The 19,770-nt window shown below is 54.1% G+C and overlaps 2 protein-coding genes across 2 annotated transcripts in view; both read left to right on the forward strand.

Annotated features, from left to right (window-relative positions):
• LOC141969494 (receptor-type tyrosine-protein phosphatase V-like) overlaps window positions 1-7,528 on the forward strand; it is a 34,742-nt gene extending 27,214 nt beyond the window's left edge. The window contains exons 32-39 of the mRNA XM_074925355.1: window positions 219-306; window positions 771-861; window positions 1,518-1,594; window positions 1,926-2,060; window positions 2,564-2,686; window positions 3,428-3,585; window positions 4,237-4,372; window positions 6,896-7,528. Of these exons, the coding sequence (XP_074781456.1) occupies window positions 219-306; window positions 771-861; window positions 1,518-1,594; window positions 1,926-2,060; window positions 2,564-2,686; window positions 3,428-3,585; window positions 4,237-4,372; window positions 6,896-6,955 (868 nt within the window). The 3' untranslated portion in view covers window positions 6,956-7,528. The remainder of the gene's footprint in view (window positions 1-218; window positions 307-770; window positions 862-1,517; window positions 1,595-1,925; window positions 2,061-2,563; window positions 2,687-3,427; window positions 3,586-4,236; window positions 4,373-6,895) is intronic.
• Window positions 7,529-17,485: 9,957 nt separating this feature from the next.
• The window catches only part of LGR6 (leucine rich repeat containing G protein-coupled receptor 6), a 146,842-nt gene continuing 144,557 nt past the window's right edge, over window positions 17,486-19,770 (forward strand). Inside the window, exon 1 of the mRNA XM_074925442.1 lies at window positions 17,486-17,850. Within this exon, the coding sequence (XP_074781543.1) occupies window positions 17,486-17,850 (365 nt within the window). The remainder of the gene's footprint in view (window positions 17,851-19,770) is intronic.

Consider the following 19,770-nt stretch of genomic DNA (forward strand, 5'->3'; position numbering starts at 1 on the left):
TATGGTCAAATTGTCTCCTCCCTCATGCAGAACAGCATGCCCTTGTCTCTGCTGCATCTTGGGAGTGGGCCCTGGACTGTGACACACCTGAGACCTGCCTGGACCCCAGCATTTGGGGGGTGAAGATCTGCTCACAGCCCTGTCCACCTACTGCAGACACAGCCTGGATGCTACTGATTTTGCTCAACCTCACCCTTACGCCCAGTTTCTCTCCCCAGGTCCTGCCCCATCCCACTGAAAAGCTTTGCTCAGCACTATGCCCAGAAGGCGGCCAAGTCCCATGTGGGCTTCCTGAGGGAGTATGAGGTGAGAGCTGTTCTGGGTAGGGTGCGGGTAGTACTGCCGTGGCCATATGCACTGGGGGAATCTGGGGAGCGATTGCACCTGGCCAGGCTGGGGGATACCCAGTAAGTGCTTCCTGAGTGGGTCCCATGCCCCAGTTTTCACACACCTGGCTGTCCTGGCAGTGTCCCCTCTCCATGGCATTGCATCCCCAGGCACATAACTCCTTTATGCATCCTTCACTGATCAGGGTCTGTCTATGACTCACTCCCTCCCAGACCCCATGCAAGGTAGGGACCTCGCTGAACACCATTCTCCTACAGCATGGAGCAGACCTGGCAGCCCACCCACCCTCAGAGGTGGTCACGTAGCACCCCTACTAAGGCTTCTGCATGGGCAACTGTAATCTTCCCTCTGCTGAGGGCAGGTGATCTGCTCCTCCTGACCCTTCCCTGCTCACTGCTTCCACCACTCTTTCACTCTGACAGACTCTTCTAGAGGTTGTCAAGGAAGAAGCCAGCTCTGCAACACCATCTTCAGGCAACCAGCAGACACGGCCGTCTTCCAGCATCCTCCCATGTAAGTGCTGTGACACCTTGCATCCTCTTCCTTCCTGCACTTGCGTGGAGCCAGGCTGCACCAGGGCCGGTGCTCCACAGTACAAGAAAATATTTTGACACACTCCAGTGAGTCCACCAGAAGGCTGCCAAGGTGTTTCAGGAGTGGAAGCGCATGATGAATGGGACGGAGATAGGTGTGTTTGTTTAGCCTGGAGAAGATAAGGGAAAGGGGAGATTTTATTGCTATCTTCAGCTACCTGCTGGGAGGGCACAGAGAACATGTAGTCTTCTCAGGGGTGCACCATGGAAGGACAAGAGGCAATAGGGATCATTTGGAAGGGTAAGACAAGTCAGCATAAGGAAAAAAGAGATCCCATGAAGGTGGCCAAACATTGGAACAGTGGCCCAGAGCATCTGCAGGACATGCAGATTCCATTGGCTAAGACATGAGCAACATACACTATGTGTATCTGCTCTGAGCAGGGGGCTGGGTAGAGACCTGTCTTTTAGGGACCAATTCCCATGAACCATCGAAGAGCACTGCAGAGGGGAACACTTCGCAGAAAAATGGTGAATGGGGGTTTGGATTTGTGTGGCTGTGCAGAGTCTGGCAGTAGGTCTGCAGGACCTGTGTGAGCACAAGGCTGCCCTGGATCCCTCCCTCATATTTTGCAGATGATCGCTCCAGAGTGAAGTTTTCCCTGCTGGAACAGGGCCCTTTCTCAGGTCTTCTGCAGGTGTGGCGTATCCCGGTGAGTTGTCCACCCCTGTGCCTGGGTCCCACAGGCAACTCGTCATCATGCCTCTGCTCCCTGCTGCCTGGTTCCTGCGCTGCTCCACTGATCATGGCTGCTGTGATCCTGTGTGGACAAGAGGCGACTGTGGGGACTGAGGATGTGTCTGCACTCACCTACCCAGTTTGGGCTGTCCTTGCTTCCCTCCCTCAGTGCTTTCTTTCATTTCCTCCTGTCCTGCTGAGCTTCCTTCCCTTCTTTTCCTGGCCTCTCCCACAGCCACCTGGGCTGACGGGCTACCTGTATCAACCTCTCCAGCTGGAGAGTGACATTCTCATTTCCAACCCAGGGCTGCAGCTCCAGCAGGGAGTATCTGGCTGTCCAGGGGCCTGACAAGTTGACCATGGAGGACTTTTGGACCCTGGTGTGGGAACAGGACGTTCACACCATCCTAACACTTCTCCCGTGGCAGGACAAAGGGGAGGTAAGGTGCTGCGCCCGCCTGTGCCGTGTCAGAGAAGGGATCTGTTTAATGGAGTTGGAAGCTAGCATAGCTCTGAAACTTGGACTCTTTTCACTGCCTCCTGAAGCCTGGATGCAGATCCAGCTTAGCTAAAGCTGGACCTTTCCTGTGTCAAAGTGCTCCCACAGCTTGTCATGGGAGGCAGGTTCTGTCCATGGCCCTGGACTCAGCTGGTACTCTTCAAGGTGCCTCTCCATGGCTCCCAAGGACAGCACCTCCTGCCTCTGGCCAGCCAAGGTGGAGAGTGTTGGGCAAGCAGGTTCCCATTGCCAAACAGCTCTGTGTTAACAGGGAAGCTGCCTGCAATCTGCTGTTGTTTCCTAAACTCTCCCAGGATTTAGCTAGGGGATGAACTGACATGTTGGGGGTGCTCTCAGTCGAACCCCATCACAGACCCCTAAGGTAGTGACTGATCTGACAGATGACAACCATCAACATGAAGCCAAACTTCTTGTTGTGCGCAGGTGGCAAGTGAAGCGTGCTGGCCCCTGGAAGGAGACTCTCTCTGCACAAAGATGCTGACCATCCAGTGTGGCGCAGAGAAGCTTGTCTATGGATGGAAGTGTATCCAGCTCAAAATAAAACATGTATGTGTTGATGGGGCAGGCCTGCCTGAGATGTTCTTCACTGCTAGCATATAAGTCTGTAGGGACAGGAGCTGAAAGGTCCATGGAAACTTAGCTGTAGGAGCGGAGTGCCAGCAGTCCACAAATACAGGAGAGAATCTAAGTTGCAACAGTCTTTTAGGGAATGGCTTTAAACTGCAACAGGGCAAGTTCAGACTGGACATGAGGAAAAAAAATTTCCCAGCAAGAGTGGTCAGAGAGTGGAACAGGCTGCCCAGGGAGGGGGGAGTCCCCATCCCTGGGGGGGTTTCAGGGCCGTTGGGATGAGCTGTGGGGGATGTGGGGTAGGGGAGAACTTTGTAGAGTCGGGCTGAGGGTTGGACTCGATGATCCCGAGGGGCTTTTCCAACCGGAATGGTTCTGTGATCCATAGCATCTGCTGCATGGACATAGGGGATGTACAGGAGAGGCCTTGGAGGCTTCCCCCACCCTTTGCTGATAGGTCTTTCTGACCTTTGAAAAGGCACACACAGTTCTCAGTCTGCCTCTCAAGGGGCAGGGCGGGGTGCTGCGGGGAAGGAGAGCATGTTGCCAGCGACACCATACCCACTGCACTGGTGATGGCCAATGCCTCAGCAGAGATTGCCTGAACAGCTTCACAGAAGCTAGCAGTTAGCTCAGGATTGGAGAGCTGGGACCCCTCTGCATCCAAACTCATCCATCTCTCCCCATAAGCCATGTCAACTCTTTGTGTCTCACCAGGAGAAGAAAGCAAAGGAGAGGCAGGTACAACGGTTCCTATACACGCTCTGGAGCAGCAAGAAGCAGCCAGATGTCCAGAGCCTGGTGGAGCTCCTCACTGCTGTCAGACGGTGCATGCCCCATCGGAAGAGAGCCGGTCCTCTCCTGCTGCACTGCAGGTACCTCACATGACTGCTCTGTCCATGGGTAGCCTCCCAGAGCTGGTACCCACCAGGCTGCACAGTGCCTTGGCATGGCCACCAGCAAGCCTGCATCCTCCACCAAGGTCCTTGAGGTTTTGGGGCATGTTGTCTAGGTCCCTGGGAGCCAAGGAAGCTCAGAGCTTGGGAGATCAGGTGAAGCAGTGCTCTGCCAAGCACATGGGAGAAGGGAGGACAAACAGGACTGGGTTGGGGGAAGCGTGGATGGAGCAGATGCTCCCGGGCTGAGGTGCCCAGGTCATGCCCAGGCTTAGTGCTAGGATCCTGGGAGCAGCCCTGACATCCTCATCTGCTTGCAGCCAGGGAAAGCACACAGTCCCACAGGAGCCAGCACATCAGCAGAGCTGGCTTGGGTGAGGGATGCACAGCTTGGCAGGGCAGGTAGGCTGGATCTCCAGGCTCCTCCAATGGGCACTTCAGGGTCCCATCACCTTAGTCAGCACGGAGCTCTCTGCCACCTAGACCAGTGCTCACAGTCCTCCATCCCCCTAATACTCGCTCGCTGCATGTTTTCTCATGGGGCTTCTGACTTCTTGGGCTGGTGCCCACTTCCAAAGAGGTTCAGCTCAGCCTGGCCTGGCATCAATGACTCTCCCTTGTCCCTTGCAGTGGTGGTGTGAGCCAAATGGGGACACTGATCTCCCTGGATTGCCTGTTGCACCAGATGAAAGCTGAGAGAATTGTGGATGTCTACGGGGTGACCCTTCAGCTGACAAGAAGCTGCTGTCTCATGACCCCAACTCTGGTAGGTGGGAAGGAGAAAGGATGGTGGGCCAGGCAGAAGAGAACATTCATGCTGAGCTGCCTGGAGGTGGTAGCATGCTGCCCACTCACTGGGTGCTACCTGCCACCTGGGAGCCCAGCCAGCCTATGCAGGGATTTATTCCATGCTTCCTCCCCATCCTGCAGCTCTTCCAGCTCCTCCATCCTCCTTACCAAGGGCTAAGGGCACAGTCTTCTTCCAGAGAACAGAGTTCCATCCCCTTAGTTCTGGAGTTAAAATAGGTTAAATTGCATGTGAGCTCATGATAAATGCCAGGCACTTCCCATTCCGCCTTCTAAAGCATGAAGCACTGTTTTCATCCTACATGACAAATTTGCCTGCTTACCCTTGGCCTCCGGACATGGCTGTCAGCCTGGATACCCAAATCTGCTGCCTTTTCCTGCTGTATCCCACACACCCAGAGCCTGCTCCCAGCCCCTGCCTGCTGCCACAGGCCAGGCCGCCTGCGCGGGGGTCAGTGGGACACCCTGTCACATTTGCAGCTGCCCTGCAGCTGTGTGGTCGGTGGCAGTGTCTGATGGTGCCGCAGCCATGCCCTGCTGTGCTGTGCCAGCCCAGCCCAGCCTCACAGGCCTCCGGCATGCTGCTCCTGATGGGCACTGCTGGCGGAGATGCCCTCTGGACAGTGCTTTCATTTGCTTCGACCGCTGGATAAGCTGATGCAGCATCCCTGGAAACCCTCCCCATGGGACAGCAGAACTGGGGCAGATCTCTCTGGGGCTTCCCAGCTGTAGAGCTGCCTGCAAGCAGCTAATTGCATTCTTAATTAATGTGAACCATGCTCATGGTGGGAGCCGGAGGATGGCAAGGCCTCCGCTGCCCCCGTTTCAGAGCTCCTTTGTGTTTCAGCATCAGTCTTGCCGAGCAGAGACACAATGTGCCCATAAAGGCACAGCAAGCACCCATCAAAAGCTGCTGCCCTGCTGAGGGGGGGCAGCAGAGGCAGCTGCCTCCCCACCTTGCCGCAAGCAGTGGTCGCTCTGATCCCAGCACAGCCAGTCAAGGACAGGCAGCGCTGCCCTCCAGCCCCAGTCACTGCCATGTGGCTACCAGCCTCCTCCATCACTTGCCAGGACCCCTTGATCTCTGTCAGGGGCATGTTACTGTCCTGCTGGGGGAAACAGCTGATTTTCTGGGAGGGTTAGTAGCCAAACGGGGGGAAGATGAACCTTTGAGGGATTGTCCATGGATAACCAGCGGGTGTTTAAGCACCCCCAGCTCCAGTGCAGCGTGTCTCTGGGGATGTGCTCTTGCATTTGGCCAGGTGTTGAGCGTGCTTGGTCTGAAGTCAACCCTGCGCTGTCACTCCAGATTTCACAGCCACAGATTAGGCTCATAGAAAACACACTCTGGTGACCTAGAACTGCAGTCATTGTGTGATCTGTGGCTTTCCTGGCCCTTCAGTGGGGCTGAATACACCACTGGCTGGGGAGAAGGCTCCTCGTGACTTGCAGCTTAGCCAGCGCATTAGTGAGCTGTTTGGAGGCCCCTCTGTCAAGTCCCTAATCCCCCCTCCCTGGCTACCATGTGATTTTGACCCACATCATTTGCAGGCTGTCCCTGCCCTCCAGCTTTGTGCATTGAGTACAACCTCATTTACCTTTCCAACATCTTGCCTTTCCTGGAGCCCTGCCGTTGCAGTGGTCAGTCCTGGGTGGTTTATAGCCTAGCATCGTTTTGGAGCAGCCTGGCATGTAAGCAGATCCTTATATCAAATCCACAGTGGACTTGAGACCACAACCCACATTTGGTACTGATGAATTGTTTTGGTGATCTTAAAAATAGAGAAACAATGCAACTGGACTAAAACCACCCAGATCTTTTTGCATGCCTTGCAGAGATCTACCTTGATCCTCTGTCAGCACTTGACTCAGGTACACTGAGACTACCACCAAGGGAAACTCTTGCTCTAAAGGTCTTCCCTCCTGGCCTCAGGTCACTGCCAGACCCTGTGCACTCCAGCTGGGCAGAGCTCTCCCCGCTCACTGCCCTGCAGCACCACTGGAGTTACTCTTTGGTCTTGTTTTAGATGCAAACACTGTGGCACATCCGAAAGCCACCAGAGCACTTTGAGGAAGTCAGATGACATTGTTCCTCCCAGTCTCAGATGGGGATGTTCTTCTCATCCCCATCACAGGAATAATGAAGCAGGAGGAAACAAACTTGGTGTAACTACAGCTCCAGGCTGGATTCCTCCTTGCTGGGCAACTCTGGTGGCAACCTGTTTATGAGAATCTGAAAGCCAGCATCCAAGGCCTTCCCAGCAACATCCAAGAAGCTGTGTATCAGGCCACTCAAAGTATCCACAAGCTCCATAGTTCTTTTTCCAGTGCTATGTCTTGACAGGACAAACATGGGCCACCTGGGACAGCAAATCAGACACTGTTATTTAATTAGGACCTTTAAGACAAATTTCAGGATAGTCCTACAACCAGGAGTTCTCTGTCAGAAACCTGACTCCAGATCCCCCTTTCTCTCTTGCAGGACCAGTACATGTTCTTATACACCTGCATCCAGGACATCATCACTCAGAAACAGCCCTAACACCGCTCGGCACTTCCTGGCACCGTCCCGCCCTCCACCTCTGTGGGGTCCTGTCCGGAGCCAGGAGCTGGGGTGAGAGCACCATGGGGCTTCTGGCACAGAGCGAGCCCTGCAGCAAGAGGGGACCTACCCCAGCACTGTCACCAATGTGTCCCACAAGGTGTTAGCAGGAACATGGGGTCTCCTGAACAGATGGGCAGTGCTGTCCTGCCACGCACTGCTGCAGACCCTCAGTGCAGACGTGGCAAGGGGCTGGGTGGGATACTGCCCTGCTTTGGCCATCTCCTGGGATTCCTGGTGCCTGGAAGGTTTGTTAGCCCCACTGTGATAAGCAGTGCCAGCTGTGGGAGCTCTGCAGTGCCATTGCCCTTCAGCACAGAGGAGCAGCCCTGGGCTTGCTTCTGGACAGCCCTGGTGCCTGCAGGCTGCTGAGGTCGGTCATGAGCACTGAGCACCACCGTCTCCATGTGTCCATGGGCACCGGGCATGTGGAGGTCTCAGACACTGCTGTGGGCAGAGCATGGTGGGAGCTGGTTTGTCTCGGCTGGTGGATCAGTCTTAGGTACAAACAATAAACAGCCCTAGGAAAGAGTGTGCTTGTAAAGGTGGGTTAGCTTTTGTGGGGCCTCAGCGATGCCAAGACCTTCTTCTGCTGCAGCACAGCGGCCGTTCTCGAAAGGGCAGCTGTGTCTGTAGCCATGGGCAGCAGATGTGGTACCCTTGGGCACTCCAGGTACTGCAGCCCATGGCACACAGCAGCTTCTGCTCACTCTCATCTGCTCCTGTTACTGAGGCAACACTTCTGCAGTGAGCCTCCAACCCACCCGCAGCTTTACAAGGCAGAGACACATTTTCTGTTGAAGCCTGGGCTTGAAATTGTGAGCCTGCTGGCTCCCAAGAGCCAAGGACCAGAGCAAAGCCACCTGATCCAGCTGACATGCTGGCATGCAGCTGGCAGCCCTGTGGCTCGCTGCAGAGCACTGGCTGCTGCTCCAGGAGCTGGGGTTGTCCATGCAGCCACGCTGCTGCTCTCTAAGCAGGGATTGGCCAAGCTGAAATGGCAAGTAGCGACTTGGCTCATTGAGCTCCCAGAGTAGGTCAGAAGGGTTAAAAATCCCAGATGATTTCACCAGCATATTCCCGGAGTAGAAAAAACTCATTGGCCCTCCTTCACCCCTTCAGACAGCTTGAGGTTATGGTACAGTCTCAAAGCAGCACCCCTGTCCCTGTCTGGGCCCATGCTCCTACCCACAGTACCATGCCCTGTGGGAGCTGCCGTGGAGTGGGGCGAGGAGACAACAGCTACGATGAGGAGGTCCAAAAACCTACTGCAAGGAGTAGACAGCCTCAGGTGGGAGACTGAGTTGACCACTTATCCTGTTGCCCCTGTGTCCGCAAACAGCTCCTTCCTCTTCTAAAACAAGGATCCTGCTGTCTGCACCCAGAGTGGGACACTCAGGGCACCTGTTAGTCATCCCAGCAGTGGTATGATGATGCCTCAGTTGCACCTGGGTTTGATGCCCAGCACCTTCCCCCCGCCCCCCCAAGATAACAGTTTTCTCTCTGGCAGTTGCTGTGCCCACCCAACTCCCATCCCCAACACCCACCAGTGCAGTGCAGCTGCCAGCCATGTGTTCAGGCAGGGGTGGGAACCTGCCATGTGTAGACACAGAGGGTGTGCAGCTAGGCAGGAGAAGTTTCTCTGTGCACACAACATATCTTCCATACTTCAGGAAGGGCTTCTCTGCTGCTCAGAGTCCTCTGCCATCCTTTCCTTCCCTGCACTCCCTCTCCAAGCTCTGCTCCCAACTCCAAGCTGCAGCACTCATGGGCTAAAGGAAACCAAGATGGTGCAGAGCCTCTGCCCCATACAGGGCTGTTTTTCCCCCCGACCCTGGGCATTCTATGTGTGCAATGCTGTCTTCACCGCAGGTCAGAGCATCCTGGGTTTCCCATGATCACCCTCATCCACCCTGACCTGGATTGCCATAGACCCAGCTGCTGCTTGAAAATGTTTCCATGTGACTACATCTTTGTCCCAGGGCCACCCACCACCATGATTCAACAGGTCACTGCCTACAGCCTGCACAAGTGGCCATCGCAGTGACTTGTAGCGTTTCTGCTTCTGGTTGGATACCAACATGCCGAGAGCTCTCCAGGAGGACATGTAAATACTTCCAACATGAAAAAGCCCTGTAAAACTCAGTGGATATTCTTATGTGCACAAAAGGATTTATGGTGGTGTCCTGGGAGGAGTCTGGCACTTGCCCATATGCTCACAGGAAGCCTGGTGGCTTTATAACTTTCATGTAACCAGTAACTGCTCAGCTATGCTTGTGCTGCAGGATAAGTGTCACAGCAAGGAAATATTTGTTCCCAGTGACCCCCCCAGCCCAGTAGGCTGGATTGATGGGGTCAAACTGTTTGCTGCTCGTGAGGTACATGCAGTTTGTAGCAGCAGCCACCTGCCATGTTCTTCTGGAGCATCACAGGAGAACACACTGGTGCATGCTGGAGGCCTGACATAAAGCAAGAAAGCTGCAAAATCAGATCTGGTCCAAAGAATGATGTGCCCATTGTCTGTCCAGAGTTTTGAGTTGATAGGCTGGTGAAGTGTAGACCTGCCCAGCAGCACAGAATCTCAACAGTGTTGGGGGATTTATCAAAAGAGCCCCCAAGAAGGAGCAGTCTCAAAGACCACGTAACCTGCTGCCACATGCACACAGGCCCATCCTCCTTAGAACTCTATCAGAAACAACCTTGATGTCCAGTTTCCACCCTTTCAGCTCCAGTCAGCCTTAAAAATCATTCCTGGACTACAAGACAGTAGTCTTTCTGCCAAGACCTGCAAGTCCACTCGAACAAACGCCTGCAAGGACAGTGAAAGTGCTGGCATTTCCATACCGGAGGCCCAATCCCACCCACTTGTCCGAGTCCGCACTGCCTCAGCCTCGGCACAGCTGACCTGCAGAGCACACAGAGGCCCCTGCACAGGAATGGGAGAGGGAGCTGCTGATGTAGGAAAAGGACTGATGCTCATTCCCTCAAAAAGGGAAGAGATGAAGCAGACCTAGATCCAACTCCAACATCTCTGCTGGTGCTGCTGGACACAGCTTGTGGCTCTCAATTGCTACGCACGGCCTGGAAAGCCCCGGTGCTGAGCATGGCTGTATCTCAAAGGTGTGTGTAGATGCCGGCTTCAGCCTGGTGCCCACCAGGCTCTTGTTCAAAGTGTGCAGTCTCCACTGAGCTCTGACAAGCATTCATACCTGTACGTACCAGCATGGTTTGTGATGTGGAAAATGTCTAATGCTCTTAGAGAATTTAAAGAACATCTGTGAAGTACCCTGACCTGCAAAGTGGGGACAGTCACAGTGACAGTGAAGATGTGAGGGAGGACCCACTGCCATGAGGTAGCAGGAGTCTTGTGAGGAGCACAGAAGCAGGATTACCAGGGGTTTTTGCTCTCTAGAGCCTGGCAGCCAGTGTGTGGGGCTCTTCCTGCTGGCTCCTTACCCCGGGTGCGTGGTCATTGACCCTTTGGCTGCGAATCACCCCACAGTAGCCTGGGCTTCTGCAGAGACAAGCCCTCTGTTGCTCTGCCAAGTGGAGCTACCAGAGTCTTCCAACAGCCTGGCCAGGACTGCATCCTCAGAAAGGGGCAGCTGCCAAGGATAAGGAGGGGCAGGAACTCCCCATCCTCTCTTTTCTATTTTTCTACAATCTATCAGAGCTACCCTGTGGCTTTCAGAGTTATTATGCCTGGGACTTTGCTCAAAGCCATATTCCCCATGGAGAGAGTTTGGGTCTGGCTCTACAGCTTGTGGCACAGGAGAGAGGCCTCAGAATGGGACAGCATTCCCGGGGACTGCTTGTGAGCTCTTGCCTTTCATGGAGAAGAGCAGGACAACTTCCACATGAGACAGCTTGGCCACCCTCCATTTCATCTTTAGCTGATAGGAGTGACTGAGCAAGTTGAGGGTTGAGTTCTGCTGGCACCTGCCCCACATCACCTCTCGTCCCAGCGGGGCTCAGTTCAGCACATCACTGTCCATCTGCTTTGCCAGAGGGGCTGCTACACCAGGATCTTTCTACGGTCTCTTGGGAAAGTGCTCAGGGGTCTCCTGTGTGTCTACGCACAGAGGTGGCAGTCCCAGCACGGGACGCACAGACATGCGGGTCTGATGCGTGGACCCAGGGCTTGTGGCACAGCATGGCAAGGGACGCTGGCTCCGAGTCGTAAGGAGGCAAGTGAAAGCCACGGTGGGGGAGGCATGTTGCTGCCTGCAGAGCTTCCAGAGTCCAGGAGCAAGTGATCCCACAGCCCTCACACCTGGCTAGCACAACACAACAGTGTTTCCAGCAGAGCCAGCAGGCAAGGTGAACCTGCAGACATCTGCAGCTAAAGCTCTGGCAGGTATGGAGGGACCTTCTCATCAATGGGATGGGCACGGGACTGGGATTTGTCATGCAAACTGGCTGGCAGGTTTCACCCAATGAGTTAGCTATGGCTGCATCTGTGGCACAGCCTGCTGCTCCACATTTCACGTCCTGTCTAACAGGAAGCTGACTTGGTGACGATGATGAATTTACGACCTCCCACCCACTGCTGCAGCAGAGTCTGGAGCCACAGATGCTTACAGAGGGTGTCGTGGGAGCTGCGGTTTGGATGAATAATTTTCCAGCCCTGCAGCTCAGAGCCACGAAACCCAGAGGGGGAGAGAGAAACAACAAAACAGTAAAGCAAAACAAGCCTCCAGCTCGGGCCGCCCAGTGAGTTCTGGACCGTGCCGTGTTGTTCTTCATATTTAGCCTGCTCCAGTCTAGCAGCATACAGCCACCACCCTCCTCCATCAGCCCCCGTGCAGAGGTCAAGACCCTGGAGATGAGCAGGACTGTGTCCATTTGGATCCCGCTTCCCACCCCCTTCCCTCCTTCCCATGGCTGCCAGAGCAGAGGCAGACTGGGTCAGCATTGCCAAGTGACAGGAGAGCAGGGGGACCCAACCCTCAGATCTCCTGGGGACACACAGCCATGGCAGCCTGCTGGTGACTGCTGGGACCACAGCTCCTTGATCCCACAGTTTCTCCATTCACTGGTGCTGAACCTCTCCCCTAAGCTCTCCCCTGTCCCCTGCTCCCTCTGGGGCACAGAGAGTCCAGCAGCTGCCACATCTTTGGACAGCACAGTAACAGGGCATCACTCCCACCACAGGGAGCCCACAGCACCCTGCCACATCCCAAGCTGGACACCTCCATGATATCAGGTGCCTGGCACCAGGCTGTGGCTGCCCCATCTGTAGACGTGGTGTAGGGATGCCCAACGCTCACTGTCTCTTCCCCCTGAGCTGTACCAGTACCAGGAGCAGCAGGATTGCAGCCTATTCCTCCCCAGGATCTCCAGCATCATCTCTCATCAGCTATTGCTGTCAGCCACCTCCTGGAGAGCAGAAGTGCTGGGACCAGGCAGATTCAGGATAGGTCTGTAGTGGAAGGGGAACTCTTCCTGAGACAGCCAAGTAGGGCCAGAGCTGAGGTTCCCTCTTCAGCACCCTGCTCTTGCATGTGCTAGACTTGCCATGGCTTTGGCTCCCTGATCTAGTTGATGCAGGCACTCCAAAAAGGAAGATCTTCAAGCATGTAGGACACTGAACCAGGGCTCTGGTCCACCTAACAGATCTTCTACCTAGCTCTGCACCTCTGTCCTTCTCTACAAGGAATGGAGCCACCAGGCTCCCGTATGGGTTTTTTTCAAGGAGTGCCTCCCAGAGCAAGGAGTTAAAGGGCATCTGAGCCTTCTGCTATTCTGTGCCCTGAGCATCAGGTAGGAATCGTCCTTCTCTGTGTGGCTTCATTGGCACCAGCCCTTCAGGTAGCCTGGATACCTCCAGTCCCCATCCTTGCCCTGCCGTAGTCAGGCAGCTGGAGCAGCATACTGGGCACTGGGGCTTTCTACTTGTTTTCAAGTGTTTGCATTTACATTTTGGAAAGCCTCTGGGAGCTCTTGCTGGGCCCGGCCTCACATGTGGCCTGACTGTGGTATTTCAGCTTTTGGATGGCCCTGATGGGAGCAGGAGCACCCAGAGGATTCTTCTGGTCTTTGCCCTGTACTCGACCTCGAATGGCTCCCCAGGGTATGCCCCATGCTTACAGACACATCTGAAGCACCATCCCTGCTGGTTTGGGATGCATCTTGCTCTCCCCACAACCTGCTTCAGGAGGATCATGGGATGGTGAGAAAGTCTGGAGGGCTCATTTTATAGAGAGATCACATCCCAGGAATGAGTGTCCTCTCCACAGAGGTGCCATAGATGAGATGGATGAGTGCATGCCCTGGCACACACAGGCCAGCCCTGGTGATGCCAATTCTTCTCGGGTGTCCCCGCGCTTTCTGAGACTGCCTGGGGCTCTCTGCATCTCCTTCCCTTGCAAGTCCTTCTGGAGGGACTGTCTCTCTGTTCTCCTCTCCAGTGTGAAGCACACTGGAGTCTCAGTTCTGCCACAACCTTGGATGTGAAAAACAGCCAGCATCCTCCTGGTCTGCAGCAGGGACTGGTGGTCCTTGGAGATCAACAGCCAAACTGGGATTCTACTGGGTTGATCCTGAACCCTCTAAAATCTGGAAGGGCACAAACAGTTGTGTTACTCCATGGAAGCAGGGAAGAAGACACACTTGTGGGTTTGTTCCAGGGTCCGCAGGTCTGGCATATGCTGAAGACAGAAATAAAGAGCCTCCAGCTCTTTGGCTCAGCTACCACAACCTGTCTTCCAGCTTGGGAAGGTCCCTGGCTGGATGTCCAGGGCATTGTCAGCAGCTTGGGAGGAGTGACAGCGCAGCAGGGCCCATCACCTCCCTCTGCTCTGCAGGAAGAGAATTGCTGAGTGACAAGGTCAAAGTCCAGAAGGTTTTCCTGTCTAGGCCAAGAGAGTCATTTTTGCCTGTTTTAAGGGTTTAGCTGCAGCCCTGCCTCAGGTAAACCTCCACAACAATTTCGTTAGCCTTTAAACTCCAACAGCTCTAAAAAGCCCTGCCAGCCACAGTCCACAGCACAAAGCTTGTTTGGCATTTCATTTCTGGTCCCCAGAGAGGATCTGGCCAATGCTGGTACTCAGAGTCCCAGCTCTGCTCAGGTCCAAGGCTGAGATCCAGAGCCAGACCAGCATGTTGTACTGGCATGAATAACACATCCCCTTCCCACCACCCCTGCCTCTCCTGTGTCCCTGACAAGCAGAGGCAATACCTGTGTTTGCAGTAGCTCACACAAGCTGGACCTTGTTCCCCACTTACGCTGTACTCTAAATTTTCACAGATATTTTTTTTTTTCCTGCTTTTAAGCAAGCTGTAGGAAGACCTGTCAGCTATGCAGTGTGGGGGCAGCAGGAGAAGTATCACCTGGGATGTCACCTGCCACCCAGAGATACCACATGCTGAAGTGTCACACTCAGCCACAACCCCCCGGTGTTTGATCCCAGTCTCAGTCCCATCCTTTAAAAGCAGCTCCCTGTGAACAGAGGGTGCAGCCTGGCGGGTGCAGCCCCAGCACACCAGCGTCTCAGGTAAGCAGAGAGTGCTGCTCAGCTCGCTGTGGAGCACTGCTCTTCCATCTCCCCAAACCACAGCTGCCGCTAGAGGACAACACACAAACATGTGAGCTGCGCAGAAAAACATCCACTCACATTAATAGGAATGAACTGGATCTGGAGCTCCTGGTGTCTTTAGTAAGGGCACAGCACAGCCCGCGCTACTTGCAGCAAACTGCAGTCTCAGTGAGAGCTGCCTGAAAAGTGACACTACCACCCCGGAGGGACTTATTCAGAAATTCCAGGTTTACCGTGGAAACATCAAAGCTCTCTGGTCCAAACAACTTGATGTTCAGACTCTTGGTTTTGCCAGGGGCCAGGCAACACGCTGGAAGTGAACACTTTGAATATTAACACCTATGATCAGATCTCAAAAAACAAGACATGGAAATGAAACACCACAGCAGAGCTGGAATGAAAAGCAAGCAGAAAAGGCAAAGCAAAGTGAGACACACAGAGCAAAGCACTCCAACTTCAGGCTGTGTTTCTCCAAAAACAATGTGAAAAATATCATTGCAGTCAATGCCTTCCTGAGGAAATGGCTCTATTTCAGCAGAATGGCAGTTTTCAATAGGAATCTCTTCAGAGTGATTTTTTTTAAGAGCTCTATTAATAGTGTGCTCAGCCAGAGCCCTGGATCCCCAAGGAGAATTCAGTGAGCAAGAAATTGTCAGGAGCTCACAGTGTGGTTGGTGTCTGGCTGCTTAGGCTGGAGAGAGAGGGACAGGGAAATAGTAGATAAAAGCTGCTGCTGCAGCCAGGAACGGAGTGATAAGCCTGACACTTTCTCCAAACTGACACCAAATTCCTGGCTGCTGCTGGAGCAAACCTGGCAGTTTCAGGCCATGCTAAAGCCCCATGTCAGAGACGGAGGGGAAGCTTGTGAAGGAACCCAAGGAGGAGCCCTTTCTCCGAGGAAGGCTTCCTGTCTCCCCACCAAGCAGTATTTCACATTTGGAGCTGTTAGAGCACATTGCAAATGTTTAATTAGTGACATCCCCAGATCTGCTCATGATGGAAGGGGCTTAATTCCAATTAAAGCAGTTCCTGCTCCTGAACCAAAATCCTTGAACCTCTGCACTCAGTGAGAAAGTTTCCACTGAATTCAGCAGTGATAGGGTTTCAATCCTGAAACTGTAGAATCTGAATGGACTTTGCAAATTAAAAACTTTCAGATCCGGAATCACCCAGGCCAAGAGCCCTCAGCCTGAGTCTGTGCATCAGCCCCAAGCCCTGAGCTTGATCTTGAGCAGGTTTTTTTTTTCAGAGGAGATACCCACTCTGACTCAAAGGCCTCAAGGCACCCCAGCCCCAGGTTAGCTGGAGCTTTTTGAGTCTCCCACTTTGCAGGCTCACCTTCCTGACCCCAGATAACTCCCCTGCCTTTTTTGTGCTGAAAGAACGGGGGTATCAATTAGGAAACTCTTTTGCCAGAAGGGCATTCAGGAGAAGCAGGGCCATTAAAATTATCTCCCAGTCTCTGCTTCAGCCATGCAACATCTTACCATGGCATGACCACAGCCAGAGGGGTAACTTTGTGGGTGCACTTTGCAGCCACCCAAAACTGGGCCCTTCTTTCTCTGCACCATTCACTCCCTCCAGCAGTGGCTGGAGGGGAGGCGGAGGGAGGGACACACACACCTAAAGCCCAGTGGTCAGTTGTCTTCAGAGTGAGAGACCCGTGTTCAGCTGCTGTCCCCATTACAAACAAGATGCCTGGCCCTAGAGAGAGACGCAGCATGGTTCAAGCTGTGGGGCCAGACTCAGGCCCTGTCACTGAACCCACTGCCATAGGAGGACATCAGTCACCCCAGCCAGGGACATCATGGTGACCCTGAGCAGCCAGTGGCTGTCATCAGGAGGGAGGAGCAGAGAGGCCACACAGAGCTGGCCTTTGCAGGCTCTGCCATTGCTGATCCAGCAGCCTTTTCTCAGCAGGTGCTTCTGCTGCCCCAGAACTCGGTAGCTCCTCGACACCCAAGCAGCAAGAAATCCTGTTCTGATGCACATCCCACATGTTTCAGGACACCTCAAGGCCCTGGGCTGGACTGCACAGCTGTACCCCCCTTCTAAGCCAGACCTGCTCCCTTCAGCATGATGGGGCTCCAAATGCATGGCTTCACGACCCCACTCAGGGGACTATTCCTCTGCTATGACCTCTGACCACTTTACCCAAGGTTAGAAAGAGCTCTTGGAGCAAACCTGCTTCTGGCATCAATGCTGTGCAGCTCCTGCAAACACAGCTCACACATGCCCCTAACCTTGATCTGGGCAAAACTGTAGCAAGCAGCACAGCTGCAAGAGCACCCTGTCCCTCTGTCCTGGAGAGCATTCTGTCGAGGTCAGTGCCACGACATTGCTGCTCCATCCCCCTGCATCTCCCACCCAGCCCCTGCCCAACGCGTGGGGACAGAACGGGGCTGCTTGCGCGGGCGGTCAGACCGCGGGACAGACAGACCTACAGCCCTGGGCACAGCTGCTCCCAGCAAACAGCTCCTTGTGAGCTCCTCACTCCCCTGTCCACAGCTGCACCCTGACTTTCCAGTTGCAGCTGGGTTTAGCAGCCAGCGCAGACACACGGAGTCCTTTATCTGGGGTTATATTTCAGCGTCCCAAAGTCTGGAGCGCTTGAAGTGCTGGTTGGGTACTCCTGCCTCCCTATTTATGCTCCTCTGCCCTGCTATCTTTGCCTTCCCCTGCCTTGCTATCTCACAAAAACATTGTTACAAAACAAGCACAGGTCCCGGAGCTATGAACAGGTCTTTATTTGTTGAGGTTTCTTTTCTTTTTTTTTTTTTTTTTTTTTTTCTCCCCCTTTCTTCCCTTTGAATGAAATTCCTGCCAGCTCTAAGAGAGAGAGAGGGAAAGAGTAGAAAGTTTAACTCCTCCCATTGGAGTGTCTCACGCCCCTGCCCAGCCCTTGAAACCCAATAACCAAGATCATTCAACAATGCCTTCCCTTCTCTGGCTGCATCCTTACCACACTCCGACCTGCAGGAGATACCCTGCCCGCTGCGTGCGAGGCAGCGGGATCGCTCCCCTCCATCCAGCTGAGCCCCGGGGTCAGAGCCAGCCGGCGGCTCCTCGCACAGTCCTCAGGGCTGCAGCCAAAGCCAGGATGGACAAGCTCTTCTTCTGGGGCATTCTTCTGGCCTCCTCTGCCCGCTTCCAGGCGGTGCCTGCAGAGCAAGGTGCTGTGCCCTCGTGCCCACCCCAGTGCCACTGCGAAGAGGATGGCATCATGCTCTCGGTGGATTGCTCCGAGCTGGGGCTTTCAGAGGTCCCTGCCAACCTGAGCCCTCTGACAGCTTACCTGTAAGTACAGCCCTTGCTGTTTCTTTTGCAACACTTTCTCTGGACCCCTTTATCAGCGGCAGCTTTCCTCCAGCTTGGAAGTTTGTGCCACATTTGCCTGAAATTAAATTTCCTCTGGAAATTAGAAACAAAACAACAACAAAAAAGGCAGCTATTACTCCCGGACCTGCCAAGCTGAGCCAGCTCCCCCTCCTCCCTGCGCCCCTCTGCAAATGCTGTTTATATTGCGATGTTATGCATGCTTTGCTTCTTGATTACAGTGGATCAGAGGAGCTGATTTGCTGGGTAGATTCTGATTGTCTGAGAACATAATGGAGTATTTATACTGAGCAATTAGTGCAAACTGCTCTGGGATCCTTCTGTCAAACATTTCAATAGCTGTGATTACTCATGGCTTTCGGAGGTTTAGGTTGAGCTGGCCACCAGCAGTGTCCAAGCTGCTTCTTTAAAAAGAATATTGAAGTCTTATAAGAGGTGTGGGGACTTTGGTAGGTTGTGGTGTTTGGTTTTTTAAAATTTAAAAATTCGTAATTATCTGAATGTTTCCCATCCTTTCTGGCATTAATACCCCAAAGGGTTAAACTACTGCAGGACTGGTGGGTTCATTTCTTGCCCCAGCGATGGTCTCAGTGGTGACTAGTGATGGCTGAGGATGTCCCCAGGGTGAGCAAGGGACTCTGGGGAAGGATCAGGTTTTGTCCAGGAGAGGAAACACCTCTCTCAGGGAGACAGGTTGGCCCTGGCATGTGCTGGGGAAGATGCTTGGTCTCTTTATTTGCAGAAAGTGATGAACCCACCAACTTCAGCTGCACGCCTGGTAAGGACTTTGGCTTTCCCAGCTAGGGATGCTGCTGAGGTGCCACCAAGGGAAGCTGTGTATGCCACGATCTTTGAGAAGAACTAGGAGCCCCCAGGCGGTGCTGGGGCCATTTGTTTTGCAGTCATTGTGCTGAGAGGGGTCTTGTGTCCAGGGGTGGCATACAGACTGTGTTGCTGGTTTTCTGGTGTTCCTGGAATGTCCTGAGATGAAGTCACTCAACTGTTAAAGCTAAGCACCCTAACTTCAGGAAGGGTTTTGCAAAGCCAGGTTGAAGCTGCCACAGCTGGATAAGAGCTTCTCTGCTTGTACTGCTTGCCCGAGGAGCAAATTGCTCTGTTTTGTGCCAACCGTTGGATGGCCAGAGATGTATTGGGTCAACTGAGAAAGAAGTATGACAGGAAAGGACGATTTTTACTGAAGGGCATGAAAAATGAGAGAAATGTGTCATGCAAGCTGCATTTCCCTAGGAGAGGGAACCACAGAGCACTTGTCACATGAGGTGTGTCCTGCATTGAGCTGTCCCCTCTGCTCCCACCCTGGGACTAAGTTTGCAGCCTATGAGTGAAAAGTCACTGCAGCTCTTGAGCATGTCTTGGTGGAGGTGGTTAAAAACATGTGGGCTCTAAGTGTGGGAGGCTGCGGAGCTGCAGCACTGGTGCTACTGTGAGGACAAGCAGCAGCCCTGTCAGGGCCCTTGCAGACATCGTAAGGTGGGGCACCCATGGCCCCAACTCTGCAGAGAATGTGCAGCCCGTCACCTCTGCAGAGTTGGCCCTTGCGCTGGGAGCCGCAGAGAGCTCCACTGCATGGACCAAGGGACATCTCGAGGTTAAACTCTCACTGCCACATTTACCCTGATCGCGGCAGGGACACAGAACCCTGGGCTACGGATCCCTTGTGCGCGGACCCCAGAGGGCGGGTGCTTAAAGATGCTCCCGGCGCGGCGCGGCGGTGACTCTGCGGCTGCTTCTGGCAGAGGCCTGGATGTCACTGGGGGTCGGTGTTCGGGCCAGCCCTGCAGGAGCTCAGCTTTGGGAGCGTGTCCCGTGCCGTGGCCGCGGCTCCGGTCCCCCGTGGGCGGCTGCACCCGGCGGGTCTCT

The sequence above is a fragment of the Athene noctua genome, chromosome 23, assembly GCF_965140245.1.
Source record: "Athene noctua chromosome 23, bAthNoc1.hap1.1, whole genome shotgun sequence".
In the NCBI taxonomy this organism is placed as follows: Eukaryota; Metazoa; Chordata; class Aves; order Strigiformes; family Strigidae; genus Athene; species Athene noctua.